This window comes from Limulus polyphemus, unplaced genomic scaffold (genome assembly GCF_000517525.1).
Source record: "Limulus polyphemus unplaced genomic scaffold, Limulus_polyphemus-2.1.2 Scaffold94, whole genome shotgun sequence".
Lineage (NCBI taxonomy): Eukaryota > Metazoa > Arthropoda > Merostomata > Xiphosura > Limulidae > Limulus > Limulus polyphemus.
In genome coordinates this window covers 273,360-291,232 of record NW_013665704.1, presented here as the reverse complement: position 1 = coordinate 291,232, position 17,873 = coordinate 273,360, and the positions used below count along the sequence as shown (strand labels likewise).

At 30.2% G+C, this 17,873-nt stretch overlaps 1 protein-coding gene across 1 annotated transcript in view; it reads right to left on the bottom strand.

Moving 5' to 3' along the window:
* Positions 1 to 1,165: 1,165 nt before the first annotated feature.
* Positions 1,166 to 17,873, bottom strand: part of LOC106469150 (serine/threonine-protein kinase 25-like) — a 74,278-nt gene continuing 57,570 nt past the window's right edge. Inside the window, 8 exon segments of the mRNA XM_013929618.2 lie at positions 1,166 to 1,900; positions 3,829 to 3,998; positions 6,941 to 7,294; positions 7,296 to 7,550; positions 7,937 to 8,174; positions 10,587 to 10,732; positions 13,462 to 13,647; positions 15,400 to 15,557. Coding sequence (XP_013785072.2) covers positions 1,888 to 1,900; positions 3,829 to 3,998; positions 6,941 to 7,294; positions 7,296 to 7,550; positions 7,937 to 8,174; positions 10,587 to 10,732; positions 13,462 to 13,647; positions 15,400 to 15,557 — 1,520 coding nt within the window. The 3' untranslated portion in view covers positions 1,166 to 1,887.

Sequence of the window (17,873 nt, the reverse complement as noted above, 5' to 3'; positions counted from 1 at the left end):
TTTTGGACCGTGGGTTGAAATATATATTTCTATATATTTTGTCTAATTTTGATAGGTTCTACTAATAATATCACTTGTAAAAAATGAACTTCCGTGGAATGCATATGGATATAAAGAAGAAAAATAAATACACAAAAGAAATGTATAGGTCTAAGGCCTACTTAGAGTGACTCTTATGAATGCATGTTAATTTCAGTGAATTTAATAAAAACAACCCTTTTCTACTGCAAAGTTTTTCATTTAATACTGTAGCATTAAAATGATTTTTTAAGTCAATTTTCAGAGTACTGTGTGTTGTTTTATGCTAATTACAAATGTTACATTTCAAAGAAAATTAACATGCAATAAGCATGTTTTGTTTCTGAGTTTCTAATAGGTTTACTGTGTAATTTTTTGAAATTATGTTTACAAGTTCATTGTTTTGTTGGGTTCTGAGAATTCTCTTAGTAAGTGCAAAAATGTGAACGACTGATTCAAACTTTAGAAGGAAGGGTGAGTACTCTCAGTACTAACATTGCTGGAGATGATTCTTAGTTTGAAATAACTTTTCAAAAGAGCATATATTAGTAGCCAAATATTTTGTATGGTTAATTATGAATGTAAATTGAGTGAAATACCATAAATTTATATATTTTGACATGTTCTGTTAGTGTTTATTAATTTTCAGTCTTTAGTACATTTTTGGAAGATATACTGAAAGGTATGTATTAAATTCTTTTCTGTAAAGCCTACTAATTGTAGGTTATAATTTTATGGTACAACTATTAGAAACAGCTTTATTATGACATTTCTAGTTTTTGCCGTTATACATGTGTATGTTGTACGACTTCTCTATAGCATGGACATAGGTGTTAATGAATCCTTAGTTTGAGTTAAATTGGGTTTTTCATTAATTTTTCATTTGGGTGCAACTTATGAATTTAAGGGTTTGTTTGTGGTACTTGTGCTTTGTATTTGAATGCAGTCAAACAACAGATGTAAAAAACTGCCAAATACTGAGATTCTTATCAGCTGATGAAAAAAAAAAGCTCTTTTCATGTACATTAACCATATCAATTGTGTGTTAGGTAAGAGTGACACACTTTGATGAAATTTTAACTTAAGTTCAGCTTGAAATTCAGTACGTGGGCAATACTGAGAATGAAGTGATAATGGAAAATCTAGATTAAGGAACAAATGGCTCTTTATTTCAGGTCTTTGTCTTATTTACACTTAACAACATTGGAAATCTAAAACAACTTGACCATACACATTTTACTCTTAAGTTCCCTAACAACATAAAGAAGAGGCAGATGCTAAAATAATTTACACTTGCATGTAAAAGGCAGACCTTTGAGTCCCTGAAACCTGGAATAAAAGCTTTTTTTCTTCATAAGTTCATCATTACAGTAAATATAAACTGTACACATCAATATCTAAACCTTTCTTTTTAACATTATAGTAAAACTTAATTGTTACATAACTCTTCTTGAGGTTATTTCCAGATGGAATTTATTATTAACACTATCAGGACAAGATATAGAAGAAAACAAACCCAACATTAGTTACCCTTCAGAAACAACTATAATTTTTACATGATTATGAGAATAACATGGAACCCTAACTTCTGCAGTTTAGGGAGGCAAGGAGCATGGAATACACCATATTTAAAATTTTCCAGTTGGGGAGTTAACCTCACTTCCACCCCTAGGTGCTCTCAATCTTCTACTAAACAAACTTTATCTGCCAGGTGAGTTCTAAAAAATTAAATTCTGTGTTTGTACCCTGTACAGAGTGTAACACCTAGCAGCACGGGTGGAATGATGAGGTTCAATATGTTGTCTTCAGGCACCTCAGGTAAAGAAGTGAAGGTTTCTTACGGGCCATTGTAACCCAGGCTTGTACAGCCTAAGAACCATCCCTAGAAAATAGACAGAGTTTATTATTTCAAAACATTAAGTTTTATAACAAAATAAAACTGTAAAATTGGTAAGCTACACTTTGGACACTTCTTTAAGTTCTGTGTTATTCTAATTTCTTAACATCACTAACAAACGTTTATCATTTTGTTAGTAGAATGGCTATAATATAAATGCACTTAAGTGGGGGCATGTAAGCAGTTAGTTTTCAAAAACCATTTTAGGATAACGAAAAAAACAAACAATCTTAGTAGTCAAACCCATCCTGAAATAATTGTATTTTTCTTAAATCTTAAACATAGTACTTTAAATTTCCCAAAGCAGCATCCAACCAAAAATAAATGTACTGTTGCCATTATTACAACAGATTGGCAATAACCATACCTATCAACAAGGATAGACTTTTTGTCTAACTAATACAAATTTGTATTCAACACATAGAGAAATGTCATGCTATTAAAGAATAGAGTTGTCCTCTTTTTTTTTAAGTAGCATTGTTAGGTTGGCAGCTGAAGGAAAGGATTTTATAAGTATTGAACTTGGCTTATTTCTTCTAGTGGGTGACACTTAAGGGCTCTATTGTGAATCCCTCCTTTTGTAAAAATTAACCTGGTAAGAAGCCTACAATGTTATTTTATTTTACAAAAACATCCATAAGAAATGTCCTTATGTTTAATCGCTGATTTTTGTACCTGGGTGCAAAGGTATGTCACTAACTGTTCATGTTTGGTCAACTAGAAAATAAAACTACAAAAGTAGCTTCTATAGTCTGTAATAAAGGTGCTAGCTTAGTTCACTTCTGTTAAGTATCCATACATTTTGAAGTAGAATGTGTCAAGTTTGTAAGCTAATTCTAGCTTAGTTTTTCTCCTTTTCTTGGCTGTCTTGAAGATTCATTTACTTATTATTCTCGTTAGTTCAATTCACCAAGCAGGTTTTGCTGCTATTGTTTTGTATTGTATATGAAAAGGCAAAATATTTTAGTAACCACTATTTTAAAAATGGTGATATGTCAAAAGTAAGTTTTCTTATCACGACAATAAAAAAAGCTTTATTACAAATAGAAGAAATATAGACTACTGTTGAAGATAAACAATATTTGACTTATACATTAATATTTTCGATATTTAAAGTGATTGATCAGTATGAAGTTCAGATTTTCTTTAACTCATTTTTCTTCATTTTAATAAGGATAGAACTAATATTATATATATTTAGAAAGTTCAGGAAGAGATTTCTTGTTTTTCATATTACAGTGTATCTAAAAGAAATACCATACAATAATAAACTTACAATGGAACATAAAAATAATATGCCAATGTATTTTTAATTCAATAAAGAAAATTTTTTGATAACATGGTTTGACTTGCTTTCTTCAAGCTTCCTTGAAATTTCACTGTTGATAATTTTTTTTTTTTTACTTGCAGGGATAATGAAAACAATATGCATAAATTTATACTACAAATTAAAATTTTATATTTCTTCTTTAAGAGACCAATTGTTACTAACAAAATGATATACTTTCTTTTTATGCAACTTAGCTTGGACAACCTATACATATAACGGCTTAATGTCATCTACATGTTAACATGTAGTAACAAAAACTATGCAATGGAGTGACTGATATGCTTATTAACAGGTGCATTTTTAGCATGAATTTATATATATATAAACAGTTGACATATCCTTCAAGAACACTTCATATATAAATTATAATTTCCATGCAAGCTTATGCCGGTAAAATTTCACTTGTGAACAGTATTACTAGCCTTGGCCAACAATGCCAATGAACAATTTATTTTTATTATCAGAATTGTATATTCAGCAATCCACCATAAATTAAAAATAAAATGCTTCACTAACAAAAAGCAAATGTGGCATTCCCAAACCACAAATTTATAAGAAAGGATCTCTCTCTCTCTTTTTTTACCTAGACAGCCTGTCGATGGCATCTTGAACTCTAGAAGAACTGGCAGTTGGCAACAATCGATGGAAAATCTCCTGGACAAAGATATCACTAAATCCAGGACATGACCTTTCTGCCACATCAAAGGCATTGTGAAGTTTCTCAACAGCATCTCCCCTGTGTTTCCTCTGAAGCTGAAATAAGGATAACATTAGAGCAATCTCTTTCTTTGCACAACACATAATAAACATGTTTGCAACATTTAGTAATATCAAATATATTTGAAAATTAAAAACATGACTGAGTAGTTAAAGAAAGTATTGAAATAAATCATTAAAACCACAGATGTTTTTTCATTTTTCATTTTCTTCTTAATTTGTCCATTTTGGTCCCAAAATTAGAGGTGTAAAAATAGCATTTCAGATCTATCTTTTGGTCACACTAGTCAATGCCCAAGAGGCTTTTCATTAATACCAGATCTTGTGATTTAATGTTAGGCCTATTGGTTTCCATTATTAAGCCAGCTTTCATAGTTTAAACCGTAACTTGTATTTTAGTTCATCTTACCTGTTCATTTCTATTTCCTTAAAAAATTCTGCATTTATCACATTCAAGATAAGTTGATACTAGTGCTGATGTACAGTTTGCTTAAAACATTAACTACTCTTATAAAATACATTATTATTATTTGGTGAAAAGATAAATTGAAACCTCTTAAAATATCTTTGCAACTGTAACATCAAAACAGTTACTTGAAGCATTATTACAATAGTTTTCTCTTCATTAATAATGTCAACAAGCATTTCTCTAGAGGCAAAAATAAACTAATCATATCTAAATGACTGACCAATATGTATATTCAAAGGACAGCTGCTACAAAATTGAAGTACGTGGGGAAGATGGAAAACTATTTGTTGTTTATTTCTTTTCCTTCCACTTTATTTTGCACTTTGGTTAGCTTGAAATGATTTGAAACCCAAAGTTAATTGTGAAATGAAATTAATTTTAAGTATAATTGCATATTTTTAATCAAAAATTTGGAAATTCAAATTTAAAATATTAACCTACTTTTCAGAAAAGTAAAATCAATATACTTCTAGGTTTATACTTTCAGCATTGCGAGATTTCAAGAAACATTGAAAAAGTGCAAGGAGGTATGACTTGTTCATGAAAGCAATTACAGAGTAACATGTTAGCAAACAGAACCACGGGTGGAGTGCCACTCTGTCACCAGAAATCGGCCTGATACTTCAAAAACTAAAAAATTTATATATATATAAAGTTATTTAGTTTACACCTGAAATTGTCTTTCATAACCAGAGTGTCAGAGAACACTATGGTTATTTGTAATCTTCCATGTCCACTAGTAGATCTCTCTCTCTCAGACTGCCCAGCACACACATACTGTCACTCTCGCTCAAGATCTAGTACCATGCAACTACTATGGTTATTTGTGATCTTCTATGTCCACTGGTAGATCTCTCTCTCTCTCTCAGACTGCCCAGCACACACACACACACACACACTGTCACTCTCATTCCCTCCTGTAAAGTTGCATTTCCTCCTGAATAGCTTTTTTTATTTAATCCATGCAATATGTTCACTTTCATTAGTCATAACTAAAGGAATAGAAATGGACCATGCATTCCTCAAGCAAAGTTAAATTCCTTGGGAATGTAATATTTTGATCCTATTACTTTAGAGAAAAGTCACTGAAATTACGATGAGCACAAAAAAACTATACGCATGTGTGTGTATATATAATGTGTATGCCTAGCTACATCACTGTAGAAATATAGTAAATTAATAAGGTATCATTTTAAAAGTTGTTATAATATTAGTGATTTTAATATGGTACCCAATCATTGTTCTTTTTCCCCTTGCTTAATTTAAAGGGAGAGAAGCTACTTGTTTTCTCTCAGTAATATATATGTGATATCATAGAGATTTGTAAATGACTCACAAATTTCTTAAACATTTGCCAGTAAATGTGGCCACTTATTTATTATAAATCACTAAAGCACAAATATATTATTTCATCCTTCAACATGAACGCTTTTCAAAAAGAATATAAAAAAAAAATTCAAATTGCATTATGTAAACTCTGAACATGTCATAAAATGTGCACATAAATACGTAGCTTGGTAAATGTTATCAAACCAACTGCCATGTGGTGCAGTCCACATTCTTTTATGCTGGTAGAGATAGAAAGTGGGCTGTCTTAGCGATATAGTCTTTGGTATGGTTTAGTTAGTACAAGATTTATAATTAGAAATAAACATAAAACTTTTGTAATGACATTATAAATGTACTCTTAAGAGCACAAATACTTGGAAAAAACATACCTTACTTTAAAATTTCTGAAGTGTGTAGTTATTTATGTTCACTTGATGAATTGAATAATAAGCTAGAATGAGGATGACATCATGAAAAAACATACAATTATAATTTAATCACAAACTTATAAAACGTTTTCTCAGTTTTAGGTGACTGATGGATGATTTAAAATCAAAACTGTAACTTTTGTTATTGTATAGTTATATATTAGGAGTGGAACTGTTTCTATCCCTTGACGGATCTGTTTAAAGGTCAGTATGATTAATTTGGATGTCATCAGTACGATTACTAATACAAACTTAATATTTTAAAGATATTCTAGTAAGTTTTAAGTTGTTTTCTGTCCTATAATTTTTTTCACCCATCATAAATATATACAGTAATACTACTTTTGATCACTTGTTGGCTTATTGAAATAGTTCGTTATTTATATCTAAAAAAAAAAAAGGGCAATCAGGACCAATCTTCGAAGAAACTAGTTAAATAAAATAAAAAATAGATAATGTTTGGGTCTTCCTTCAGATCAATGTTAGTTACACAGAAATAAAAATATAATTTATCTTTATTGATTTAAAGTTATTTTTTCATTGGCCGTAACAAAACATCAAACAATTTAGATGTAGCAAATAACCAACAAAAATAATAGTTTTAAATTCTATAAGATATTAATTTTGCATCAAAGTTGGTTGCAAGAAAAAGGACTTTTTAATTAGCAATAATACTGATGTGATTAAAAACTACCTTACAATAAGAAGGAAAGAATACAGAACATATTATTTCACTACAATAAAAAAATTACCTCAAGAGTAAGGGAATGTAAAACAGTTGACACAGTAGGGGCTCCTTTCGTTGCACTAATTTTTGTGGGAGAAATGGGTGACACTGGGGATTTTGGAAGATGCGAGTCTCTTTCTCGATCCCTGTTGTCTCCAAGTTCTCTGACCTCATGATCTCGTGAAGAATGGTCTCCGATGCGTTCTCGATGTTTCTGGTCAAACCCATCTTTCATCTCACGATGTTTAAGATCAAACCCATCTTTCATTTCTCGATGCTTGTGATCATATCCATCTTTCATCTCTCGATGTTTATAGTCATAACTGTCTTTTATTTCTCGATGTTTAAGATCATATCCATCTTTAACTTCTCTATGCTTATGGTCAAACCCATCTTTTCACTTCTCGTTGCTTATGATCAAATCCATCTTTTACTTCCCGTTGTTTATGATCAAATCCATCTTTTGTCTCTCGATGTTTATGGTCAGTACTTTCTTTTGGTTCTCTATGTCTTTGCTCAAAACCATCTTTAACCTCTCTTTCTTTTTCTTGTTTTTGACCATGTGATTTTTTAACTTCACGCTCTTTTCCCTTATGAAGTCCAACAGGTGCAGATGGACCACCAGAAGTTCGGGGCTGAAAATGAAAAAAAATATATGTTGATTCATTGTACACAACACCTTATCACTTTGGATTTTAAACAATATGCACACACAAAAATAACTCTCAGATGTGATACATTAATATTTACAATGTATCTAGAAATACTTTACATATTAATATGCAGTTGTACAACACCAATCAAACAGATGAAAAAGTGTAGTATTTCAATATGTATGTTAAAACATAAACAACATTGCCTGTTCATTACAGCACTATATATGTTTAAATGTGTAGATTAACAACCCTGTAAACCTAAGTGTGAACTCTGACAGACCTATGTCATAATATCTTTTCTAATATAGTTTTAAGAACCTTCAAATAGTAGAAGTTTTAGTACTTCACAATATTAAATAACTTACAGGAGATGTTGACATTTTTTCCTCTGATTGTCGTAAGTAAATGGAAATGTCTTTCTGGAAGTTGGGTGAAACTGGGGAGGATTCTCCATTCTGTTGGCTTTTTACTAATGACAAGCCTTTTATCTCTTCCTCCATGTTATAAGGGCTTGACTGAATATCTAGCTGATTATTTGGGCCCTTGACTGTACCTAGATCCCACCGCCAACTCTTCCACGTATCGTTGGCTTTAGACTCATCCCTAAGAAATAGACATTAATGAAGTATTGTGTTTATTGTCTTACATGTATGATAATTAAATAATGAGGTTGTTAAATTAATCTCACAAAGGAAAAATTAACCGTCTTATTGAACCCTTTCTCAAATATTTTTTTTTGGGGGGGGATATGAAAGTAAATCAGAAGCTATTCAGTAAAGTTGCCAAGTCCGAGAATTACAAGGCAACCCTTTTCAGAATTTATAAATTGTATTTGAAAAAAAAAAAATCAAAACCATACACACAGTGATGCAGCAGATGACGTGTGTGTCTAAAAAAGAATGTTGGGATGGAGATCCAGACTGGAAGATTTATGATGATGAACTATCACATTAGGTAATTTTCTTAGGGCTGCTAACTTCCAAGTAATTTTCTTCTTTCAGTTTTTAGCCCCCTAACATAACTTGTAAACAACTCCTGGCACTGCTTTTTGAGATATCTTAGTGAATCAATACTTCAACTGGTTTTAATCAAACCTTACTACAGTCATTCACATAAAAAATTTTCATCAAATGCCAATTTGCATTGATAAAATTATTTTGCCTTTGGTTTTCCTTTCAGAATTATAATGTGAGGAAAAAAAACTAAGAGTTTTACGGACTCAAGGCTTGTACTTTTTTCTAGTTCAGATTTATATTGATGATTGTATTTATATAAGAAAACCACATAAAATATATCTTATTATTTACAATTACACAGACCAGTTTTGTATAATACAGAATGTAAATGTAATTATCATATAAGACTTATCCTGACTGGTTTGTTACACATGGTTTCTACAGTCGTCTTAGTGTACAGTATAACATAAAATGTAGATGTTATCTACCAACTAAGATTTATCCTGACTGGTTTATTATACATGATTGCTACAGTCAACATGGTGTATTTCATTACCCAAAATATAGATGTCATCTATGAAATAAGACTAACCTGTAACACACTTAAAAGTAGAACCACTCTCCTTTACTGTGTTTAAGGTGTTTTGAAATATTATCACGTCTATATAAAGTTCTAGAAGGAATTGGGTTAATGTATTACAGAATTTGCTATTTGTATAATGCTTTAAAAAGAACTTAAAGATCATAGGTGTCAATTTGGGACGAGGGAGACAAGTCCCATTTCACCCTATATTATACATCTATAATATTAAGGCATATTGTTTAAGATCAGATTTTTTTAAATTTTCACGCTAAATTATAATAATCGTATCATTTCTGTAGTTGGAAAATGATACCTATGACAGTAATTAGCTGCTCCTGTATCTTTGTAAAAGGTTCATTGTTTCCTAATGTAAATGATTAAACAACTTAGCCCAGACCCAACTTACAGTACAGATCAGCATCCTTACCTAACATCAATCATTTTGTTTAGGCAAAATCTAGCACCTTAAGTTTGTGCATTATGAGTGATGAGAAATAATTATTAAAGTTATGTCAGAAACCAATGCATTTACTGACACAGTTATTTGATTGAAAACTACCTCGGTGTATAACATTGTTATGATCATCCCAAAATAAAACACTTAAGTTACCATACAAGTGAGAGGTACACAACAATATATTGACGACGTCTGTCTGACTCCGGCAAGTCGGTGTGCAAGGTAATGTTTATGTAAAGAGTAAAGGTACTTTTGTCCATCGTACAGTTTACACATTGTATTTGTATAACCACTAGAACCTCTGAAATGCACAAGTTTGGTTTTTTCACTGTCCCTGTATATTGTATCAGGTATTTACTCTCCTTTACCATGAACTATTGCTAAATCAGTAATGTATGGCAAAATGAATAGTTGATAACTCTGATATCAAATACATAATACCATGTTGAATGGCACTCTATAAAAGGTCATCGCATTCACGCTTTGATCCCCACCTGTGCACATAAGAGTTAATTTTTGGACAAACCTTTATTAGTAATATTAACTTTGAAACCATAGATTAGAGTCACGAAAACACCAACATTGATATTACCTATATGATGATTCAATGCAATCAAATCATCACAAGTTTTCAAATGCATTGATATATAATATTTATAATCAGTTTTGATGACGAAGAACCCACTTTGAGACTAATAATGGCTGGAGACGGCTTGAATGGGTAATGAAGAAAAACTTTAATATAAGTTTAATATAACAGCAAATGTACAACGTTTTGTCCTGATGATGACAAAACCTTGTTGAAACGTTGAACATTTGCTATTATGTTAAACTTATATTAAAGTTTTTCTTCATTACCCATTCAAGCCGTCTCCAGCCATTATTATAATCAGTTTGTTATACAGAATTGCATTTATTAATGTACAAGTTACTTATCTAAGTGATTATAGATTGGGCTATAGTTAGCTTACTTTTGTTTGCAAGTTCCTAATAAAATAAAGTTTTAATAAAGAACTTACGAGTCTGAGGTTTCAGAGTCACTGTCACTCTGTCCACCACCAGAAGCTTTCCACCTCTTGTATCTTTCGATTAGGTCCATCAGATATGAATTCTTTTTAGCTTTCCTGATGAAGGGAAACTTGAGAAGTTCTTTTGCTGTGGGCCTCTAGATTAAATTAAAAAATAAGTGAATAAATAAACACATAATTCAAAACAATTGCAGTGTTTACTATATGAAGTAAAAGAGCAATTTTAAGTTCGAGTTGAACTTCACTGTAGTAGTATTATACTAAAACACGTCTAAAAACAGGACTTGTAGTCAAATTCAAGATAGAGGAGAAACTACTCATATCTTTTATAATTTAATGACAAAGACCAGAATCAGATTGCATGAAGTTAACCTTGGATGTATTTTTAATGCAACCAAAAGTTTGAAGAATGAAAGACTTTTTATATACATAATTTTCTCCCACCACCAACTATTGGGTTACTCTTTTACCAATGAATAGTGGGATTGACCATCAGATTATAATGCTCCCATGGCTGAAAGGACAAACACCTTTGGTGGGACGGGGATTTGAACCCACAACCTGCAGATTGTGAGTCAAGTGCCCTAACCACCTGGCCATGTATGAAATTTAAACATAGGCAAGTTTTTACACTTAAAAAGATATATAAATGATATTCTTATACTGAATTAATTATCAAAGTTTTCTGGACACAACCAAAAAAAATTTATCCACCAATCATTTTAGAATAATGTTCTTTCAGTACAAACACACAACACGTGTATTTAGATATCATCATTAAGATGAAAGTTTTCAGTATACATATAAAGTTAATAATAGCTACATAATAGTTCAGTATATATTACGACATGATTTAATTAGTTTTGTTACATTAGTTTTTGATAATTACTTTCTTTGCGATATTGAGTGTTGTAACTTTCCTATCTAAGCCTTATTATTTAATTTTTGAGAGGATTATAGTATTTCCTATTTGGCTTTTACACAAGATTTAATAGTACTTATTACTTCCTCTACCCAGTTCTGTGTTTGTTAAGTGTAAGACATTAGTTTAAGTAAAAGAGATAAGTGTTAGATGCACCTCGTAATATGTTACAGATATTGTTTAACATTTACCATTATTATATTTTCATGGATGAATCGGATATTCTAATAGTTTATTATTTTGAACCTTTATCAAAATTTGTTTTTGGTTGTACTATAGTTAAGTTACTGCTACTAACTCAACACAGTTTAAATAGTAATGTGTTGTTTCAAATTTGTCACAGATGCCACTCTCCCCTAAACTTACACTGCTGAGTGAGTTAATAAGTTTCACTGGTCAAAATGCATGTTAAGAAGAAGTGGAGAAAAATCAGGCATGTTATACTGATGTTAATTGTTAATTTTGCAAAGAAAGTTAATTCTATGACATCAGTTCAAGTAAACAACTAGTATTTCTGTGTTCCCTAGATCAGATATACTACATGATATATTTATTGTTACTTTCATTAACAGAAATGGTTAGGCTATTTAATAAACTGAATGTTATTACTGTTTCACTTTATTTTTTTATTGTTATACTTTTATTATGGATATTGTTTTGCATTGTTAGCTTAACATATGTATTTAGAACTTACCTGAATCTCCTAAACTGACCAAACCTTTTAAGATACACAAATAATGAAACAATGCATCCTAATCTTTATAAGTAGGAATTTAAGAAAAATATACTTAATTAGCTATGCTGATTGTCAAATTGATTTTTAGTTTCATTCTAGGTACACAATTTGCTTCGACTGTAAGTTGATATGTAATGTGTAGTTTCAATAACAGCATTATTAAAATCATTCTTTATTGACTTAGTTAAAAACAACCAGAACAAATGTTTTGTTCTTTTCTGTCAAGCATTAAAATTTCTTTATCATAATATTCTCATTCTCTTCACTAAGTTTTCGTACCACTTGAAATTATTCACTAATTATTGATAAGCCTCTTATCGTAGTTATAATCATAACATACTTAAAATGTGGTTTTCTATGAAAGAGTTCTAATAACAGCTAAAATACGAACCCCAATCTAGTATAAAAACACAACAGCTTAAGAATTCTCAAATTAGCTTTATATTTAAGAACTTTGTTTTTAAATAACTTTGTCCAAATATATACTTTAATTCATGAAAACAAATTTTAGGTTTTATTCTTAGGTTTGAAAAAAGTCCCAAGTTATAATTTACTGTAGTATGTTTAATGTTTGTGTTCCATATATTGAAGATTTTCTTTCAAACTAATAAACTTTTGCAGCAGGGAAGATAAAAACAGCATGTTTTTAATTCATTGGAAAGAAAGGTTTCTAAAAGTTAATTATACTTTTTTTCTTTCATCTCTCCTATTTCTTGAATAGTCCACTCTGTTATTATGGTCACATCCACCAATTATGCCTACTTTTTAACTACTGTTCATGCCAAATAACTTTATTAATTATATCACAATAAATGTAACAAAAAGCTTGATCCCTGAATTATAATGCTTTCAAAACAACGATGTTTTAGAGTTATCTTACTAAACTTTCAACAGTTATTTTAACACCTAAAAATGCTAAAGGTTATTAAGTTGCTGTTGACTGAGATCTCATTACTAAGAACATAAAACACATAGAAAGTAACAAGATTTCTTTTATGTATAGAACTGAAAAAAAAAAAGAGAGTAAAATCTCAATGAAAAACCTTTCTACTTTTACAAAATAAATAAAAGCAATTAAAAACATTTTGACATAAGAATAACTTGTTTTGGATAAAGAAAAACAATAATAATAGCAACAAAAAACAGTGGTATGATGGGTATTCATGAAGTTAAATATTACATATTTTCACAAAAATATGAAGACTTACATTTTCAGGGTCCTTATTTAAACAAGCCTCCACAAATTCCTTAAATTGCTTGCTATAATTCCCAGTTAATTGAGGTGGATTGTTTTTGGGAATAAGAAACAAGACTCTCATGGGGTGGAGGTCAGAATTAGGTGGTTCACCTTTAGCTAACTCAATGGCTGTTATCCCTAAACTCCAAATATCTGCCTGTTAGTAGAAAGAAATATATTGTACTGTATTTGTTCTATTTATTTAGTTATAAGAGGATATACAATCACACAAAATTACTACAAAAACACTATTAAGGTTTGAAAGAACTGACAAATTTTGTAGAACTTTCTTAAGCACTTATGTCATTCTCTAATAAACAAAATATATGATGTACTGTCATATAGTATTTCATGGAGGCTTAGTTTAGAGAGCTAAAACTAGCACCCAAGAAAAGAACAAAACTGAAAGTTTAGAAAACAAAACATTTAATACAAACTACATCACAACTAGGTTACTACTGGTACCACTTTGGTTAACTAACTTGTCTTATCACACATATAAATAAGTATTTAAAAAATAATCATAACTTCCAAAGTATGTTGAAAGACAGAAATAATTCTTCAAACCTGTAGAAATTCTTGAAATGAACAAACTAGAATCAAGCTTATTCAAACAACCTATATACTTAAATCAACATGTTCAAATATCATCTGGTCTTCAAATAAATTTTTAACTGGCTTTTAATATTTGCATATTTTCTAAAAAAAAAAGTCTGTAAGAGTACACAAGTCTGGCTTATAAAAAAAAAAAAATCAACCAACATAAATGCTCTGGCTTGATATGAATCCTACAAATCTCAAACATTAACTAGTTAAACTTTTGTATTGATTCAAATCACACTGTGTGTATAATTTGTTTTATTACAACCAAATAAAATCCTGGAGGAAATTGTTTGAAACTTGAAAAGAACTTTCTACAGATTATGTATTTTCTGTATATATATATATTATTTTATATGTGATATTTGTATGAACTCACAGCTTTGAAAATTCAAAAAGATTTCATCATTATAAGTTTTTGTTGTTTTTTACAAAAGAAATAAATGTGCTTATCTTTATTGCAGATTCCAATTGCTGATTTTTTATGTGGTCCCATAATTCTTGTAAACTTTATCTCTGTTTTGATTTTTGAAAAACAACACACACAGTTTCACTGTGTTTTTGGATTGTTGGTTTACAATAAAAATAAGTAAATTATAAGCAAACCCAATTTCGTTGTAAAATTATTAATCAACAGCCTTTTCGGTGAAATGAAACTTGACATGGTCAAGTGCAAAATGACCTATGGCTACCTCATCTTGTGCCATGAAAAACATTTCTTACCATACTACAAAATCAAAATTCTATTGAAGTACAAAATGAAGCCAGCTTTTCTCAAGCTTAAGAAAAAGATTTTGAGTGTTTAGATAACCTGCCTCTGACTTCCCAAAACTGGGATACAAGCAATTCAATTATCCCATGACAATTGAGGTTGAGAAACAGTGATTGGAAAAAACTGATAAAACTATGCTTGTATTACAGTTACAACATTAAAATTAGCACTTTTTTTGTTCAAACCTATTTTAAAATCTCTCATAGGAGGCTATAAATGCTGTATTATGCTCAGAATAAATTCAGTAAATTCACAAACACTAAAGTTTTCATTTGGAGCATGCTGAAATCAACCCAAAATTAGAATTTTGTGATTAAAAACAATATTGCATTTAAAATTAAATGAATGAAACCTTTTATTGAATAAACTTCAACTTTGAAATTTTTTGTTTTTATTTTTGGAAGAATGACTACAAGATACCTTTCCATAATTATTTTTTAATTCAATGGTGCAATTCTACTCTTGATAGTCATAATAGTGTTAAAAGCTTAGAACAGTAGAAAGAAAGTTTATATAACCAAGGAACCTGTTACAAACCTTTGAGTCATAAGCAGCCTGTTTAATAACTTCTGGTGCCATCCAAAATGGGGTTCCAACAAAAGTGTTCCTTTTACTGGTTGTATTAGTTAACTGTCCAGCCACACCAAAATCTGCTAACTTTACATCTCCCATTTCTGATAATAAGACATTGGCCGCTAGAAGAAGGGAAGACCAACGAGTTTAAACTCATGTATACATGCAAACTGATGAAAAACAGTACAGAAAAGATGGCAGAATCTACTGATCTCAAAGAAGGATTATTATTATATACTTATTATTTGTAGTAGTGTTACTCTTAAATGATGTCTTATTTATGTGTGCAAATAATGAGAAGACATACTAACAAAACGAAAGTTACCAAATGCTTCCAGTGTGATAGAAACAACAGATACATAACATTAGTTCAATATATATTGAAGGCAAAATGGTAGCATTGACAAGGAATTATAAAACATGCTATTAAAGTATAATATTAAGAGGAATGCCTTTCACAAAGAACAATATAATGTAATAGATTAAGCTAGAAAATTCAAAACCAATCAACAGAAATATAACACACACATTTTGTTAGCATAACGTTAATTCCATACTGGGTAAGAAGATGTGTATTTAGTCTGTTATGGATTTTGAATCAGATACAGGAAAATAGTGACTCAGATCCATCTTTTGTTTGAAACAAGTCAAAATTCAGAAAGCCTTTCATTCAGTACCAAAACTTATCAGCTGAGTTAAAACTATTGCAGGCAAATGCTGAGAATTTGTGACTGGAAACAATGAATTAATTAGGAGGAACATGAAGAACTATCTTCAAGAAGGGTTTTAATCATTTTAGTTAGACCTAAAAAAAAGGCCTAATTCCTTTAATACCTTAAGCACTTTATGCCACTGCATACACACAGTACTTAAAATATAATGGAAAACTATATTTATTATTTAATGAATTTTCTCATAAAGATGTTTAATGCATACATAAAGGTCTGCATTTTGATTTTCTGAAATCTCACAACCTCTTACTAAGAAATAATGATAAACATTTCCCTGGCAGTTTTTCATAAAATCCAGACCAAAATTAGGTAAATCCACACTATTGTACAAACTTGTTTCACTCACTTCAGAATGTCTCAATGTACTAAAAACCTTCTTAAATAAATAAAGCAAAATAGAATGATACATTCCAAAAACAGTGTACATAACTATAAGTACACAAACTCTTATCTGATAAAATACATGACCTTATTTAACACAATATTAGAACACATTAATATCAAAGGTTAAACCTTTAAACTTACATTTCTGTGTTTTCATATGCTGATAAGATATAAAAAATCATGTTAAATATTTGTCTATTAGTCACGTTGAATTAATTTTCTGCCAAACCTCATATATTTTCTTCTCATGTTGATAACAAAAAAAGACAAATAACAAGGAAGATTCATATTCTGACTTCTGTTCACATAATATTTTCTATTATGTTAATTTTTCACCTATAGCAGTTAACCTTAAAAATCCTACAAAATAAAAAACTGTCAGATCTTTCATGATATTCACTTGATCACTTGTATCTTTTCTAACAAATAGCCTTTCACACAGTTGAAATTACAGAGCATAAATCAGGGTCAAAGGGCATCTGGTCATTATTAACCACAGAGACCATGTTTTTTAAAATAATATTTTACTCTTTATTCTTACAATTATGGTTTGAAGTGTCTATGAATTTTCTTTTTTTATCAAATGAAATTCATAATTCACTAAATCATAACCATACTGAACAAAACTTTCAGTACAAAGATTTTATTTACAAGTTAAACCTTTTTACCCTCCCCGCATATCACAATCTTCCCTGAATGGGGTTGAGAGCCAATAACAAGTAATGTGGTTTTATTTCTTGTGTGTTTTTTAAATAAGTTCCCCTTTTCATAACTATTTGTTTATTTTACATTATTTTCAGTGTTGTGGTATTTTATTTATAGACTGGTAAACAAGAACTTTTTAAAACCTATTTTTTTAATCTAGACCTTTTCATACCAATTTAGGGTAAATCTTACAAAAAGTATAAATTTACAGTTTTAGCAAAAATGGAAACCCTTGTTCCCACTTGTTAATGGCTGGTTTCCTCAGTTTTATTGTGATAGTTTTACGAGTTCATAGGTTTATCCCATTCTGTACTTTGAGACATATCCTGAAGTGTTGGTTGTTTCATGGACTGTCTTTACAGTTTAGGGAAACTTAAATAATAGGGGGATCATTAATGAAACTGTTTACAAACCCATATGTGTGGTGGGTTCACACCAAACTATATTATATAGAATTCCTATGATTCACAAAAGAAGGTAGTCTTGTCAGACCTATTGTCTCTGGAATTGATATGTATAAACAATGCCTAGAAAAATATTTTATTCAGTTACTGAAGAAGTTTATTAATAAATAGCTGGAGTACCCGTCCCATGAACAGAAGTTATGTAAATGCATGA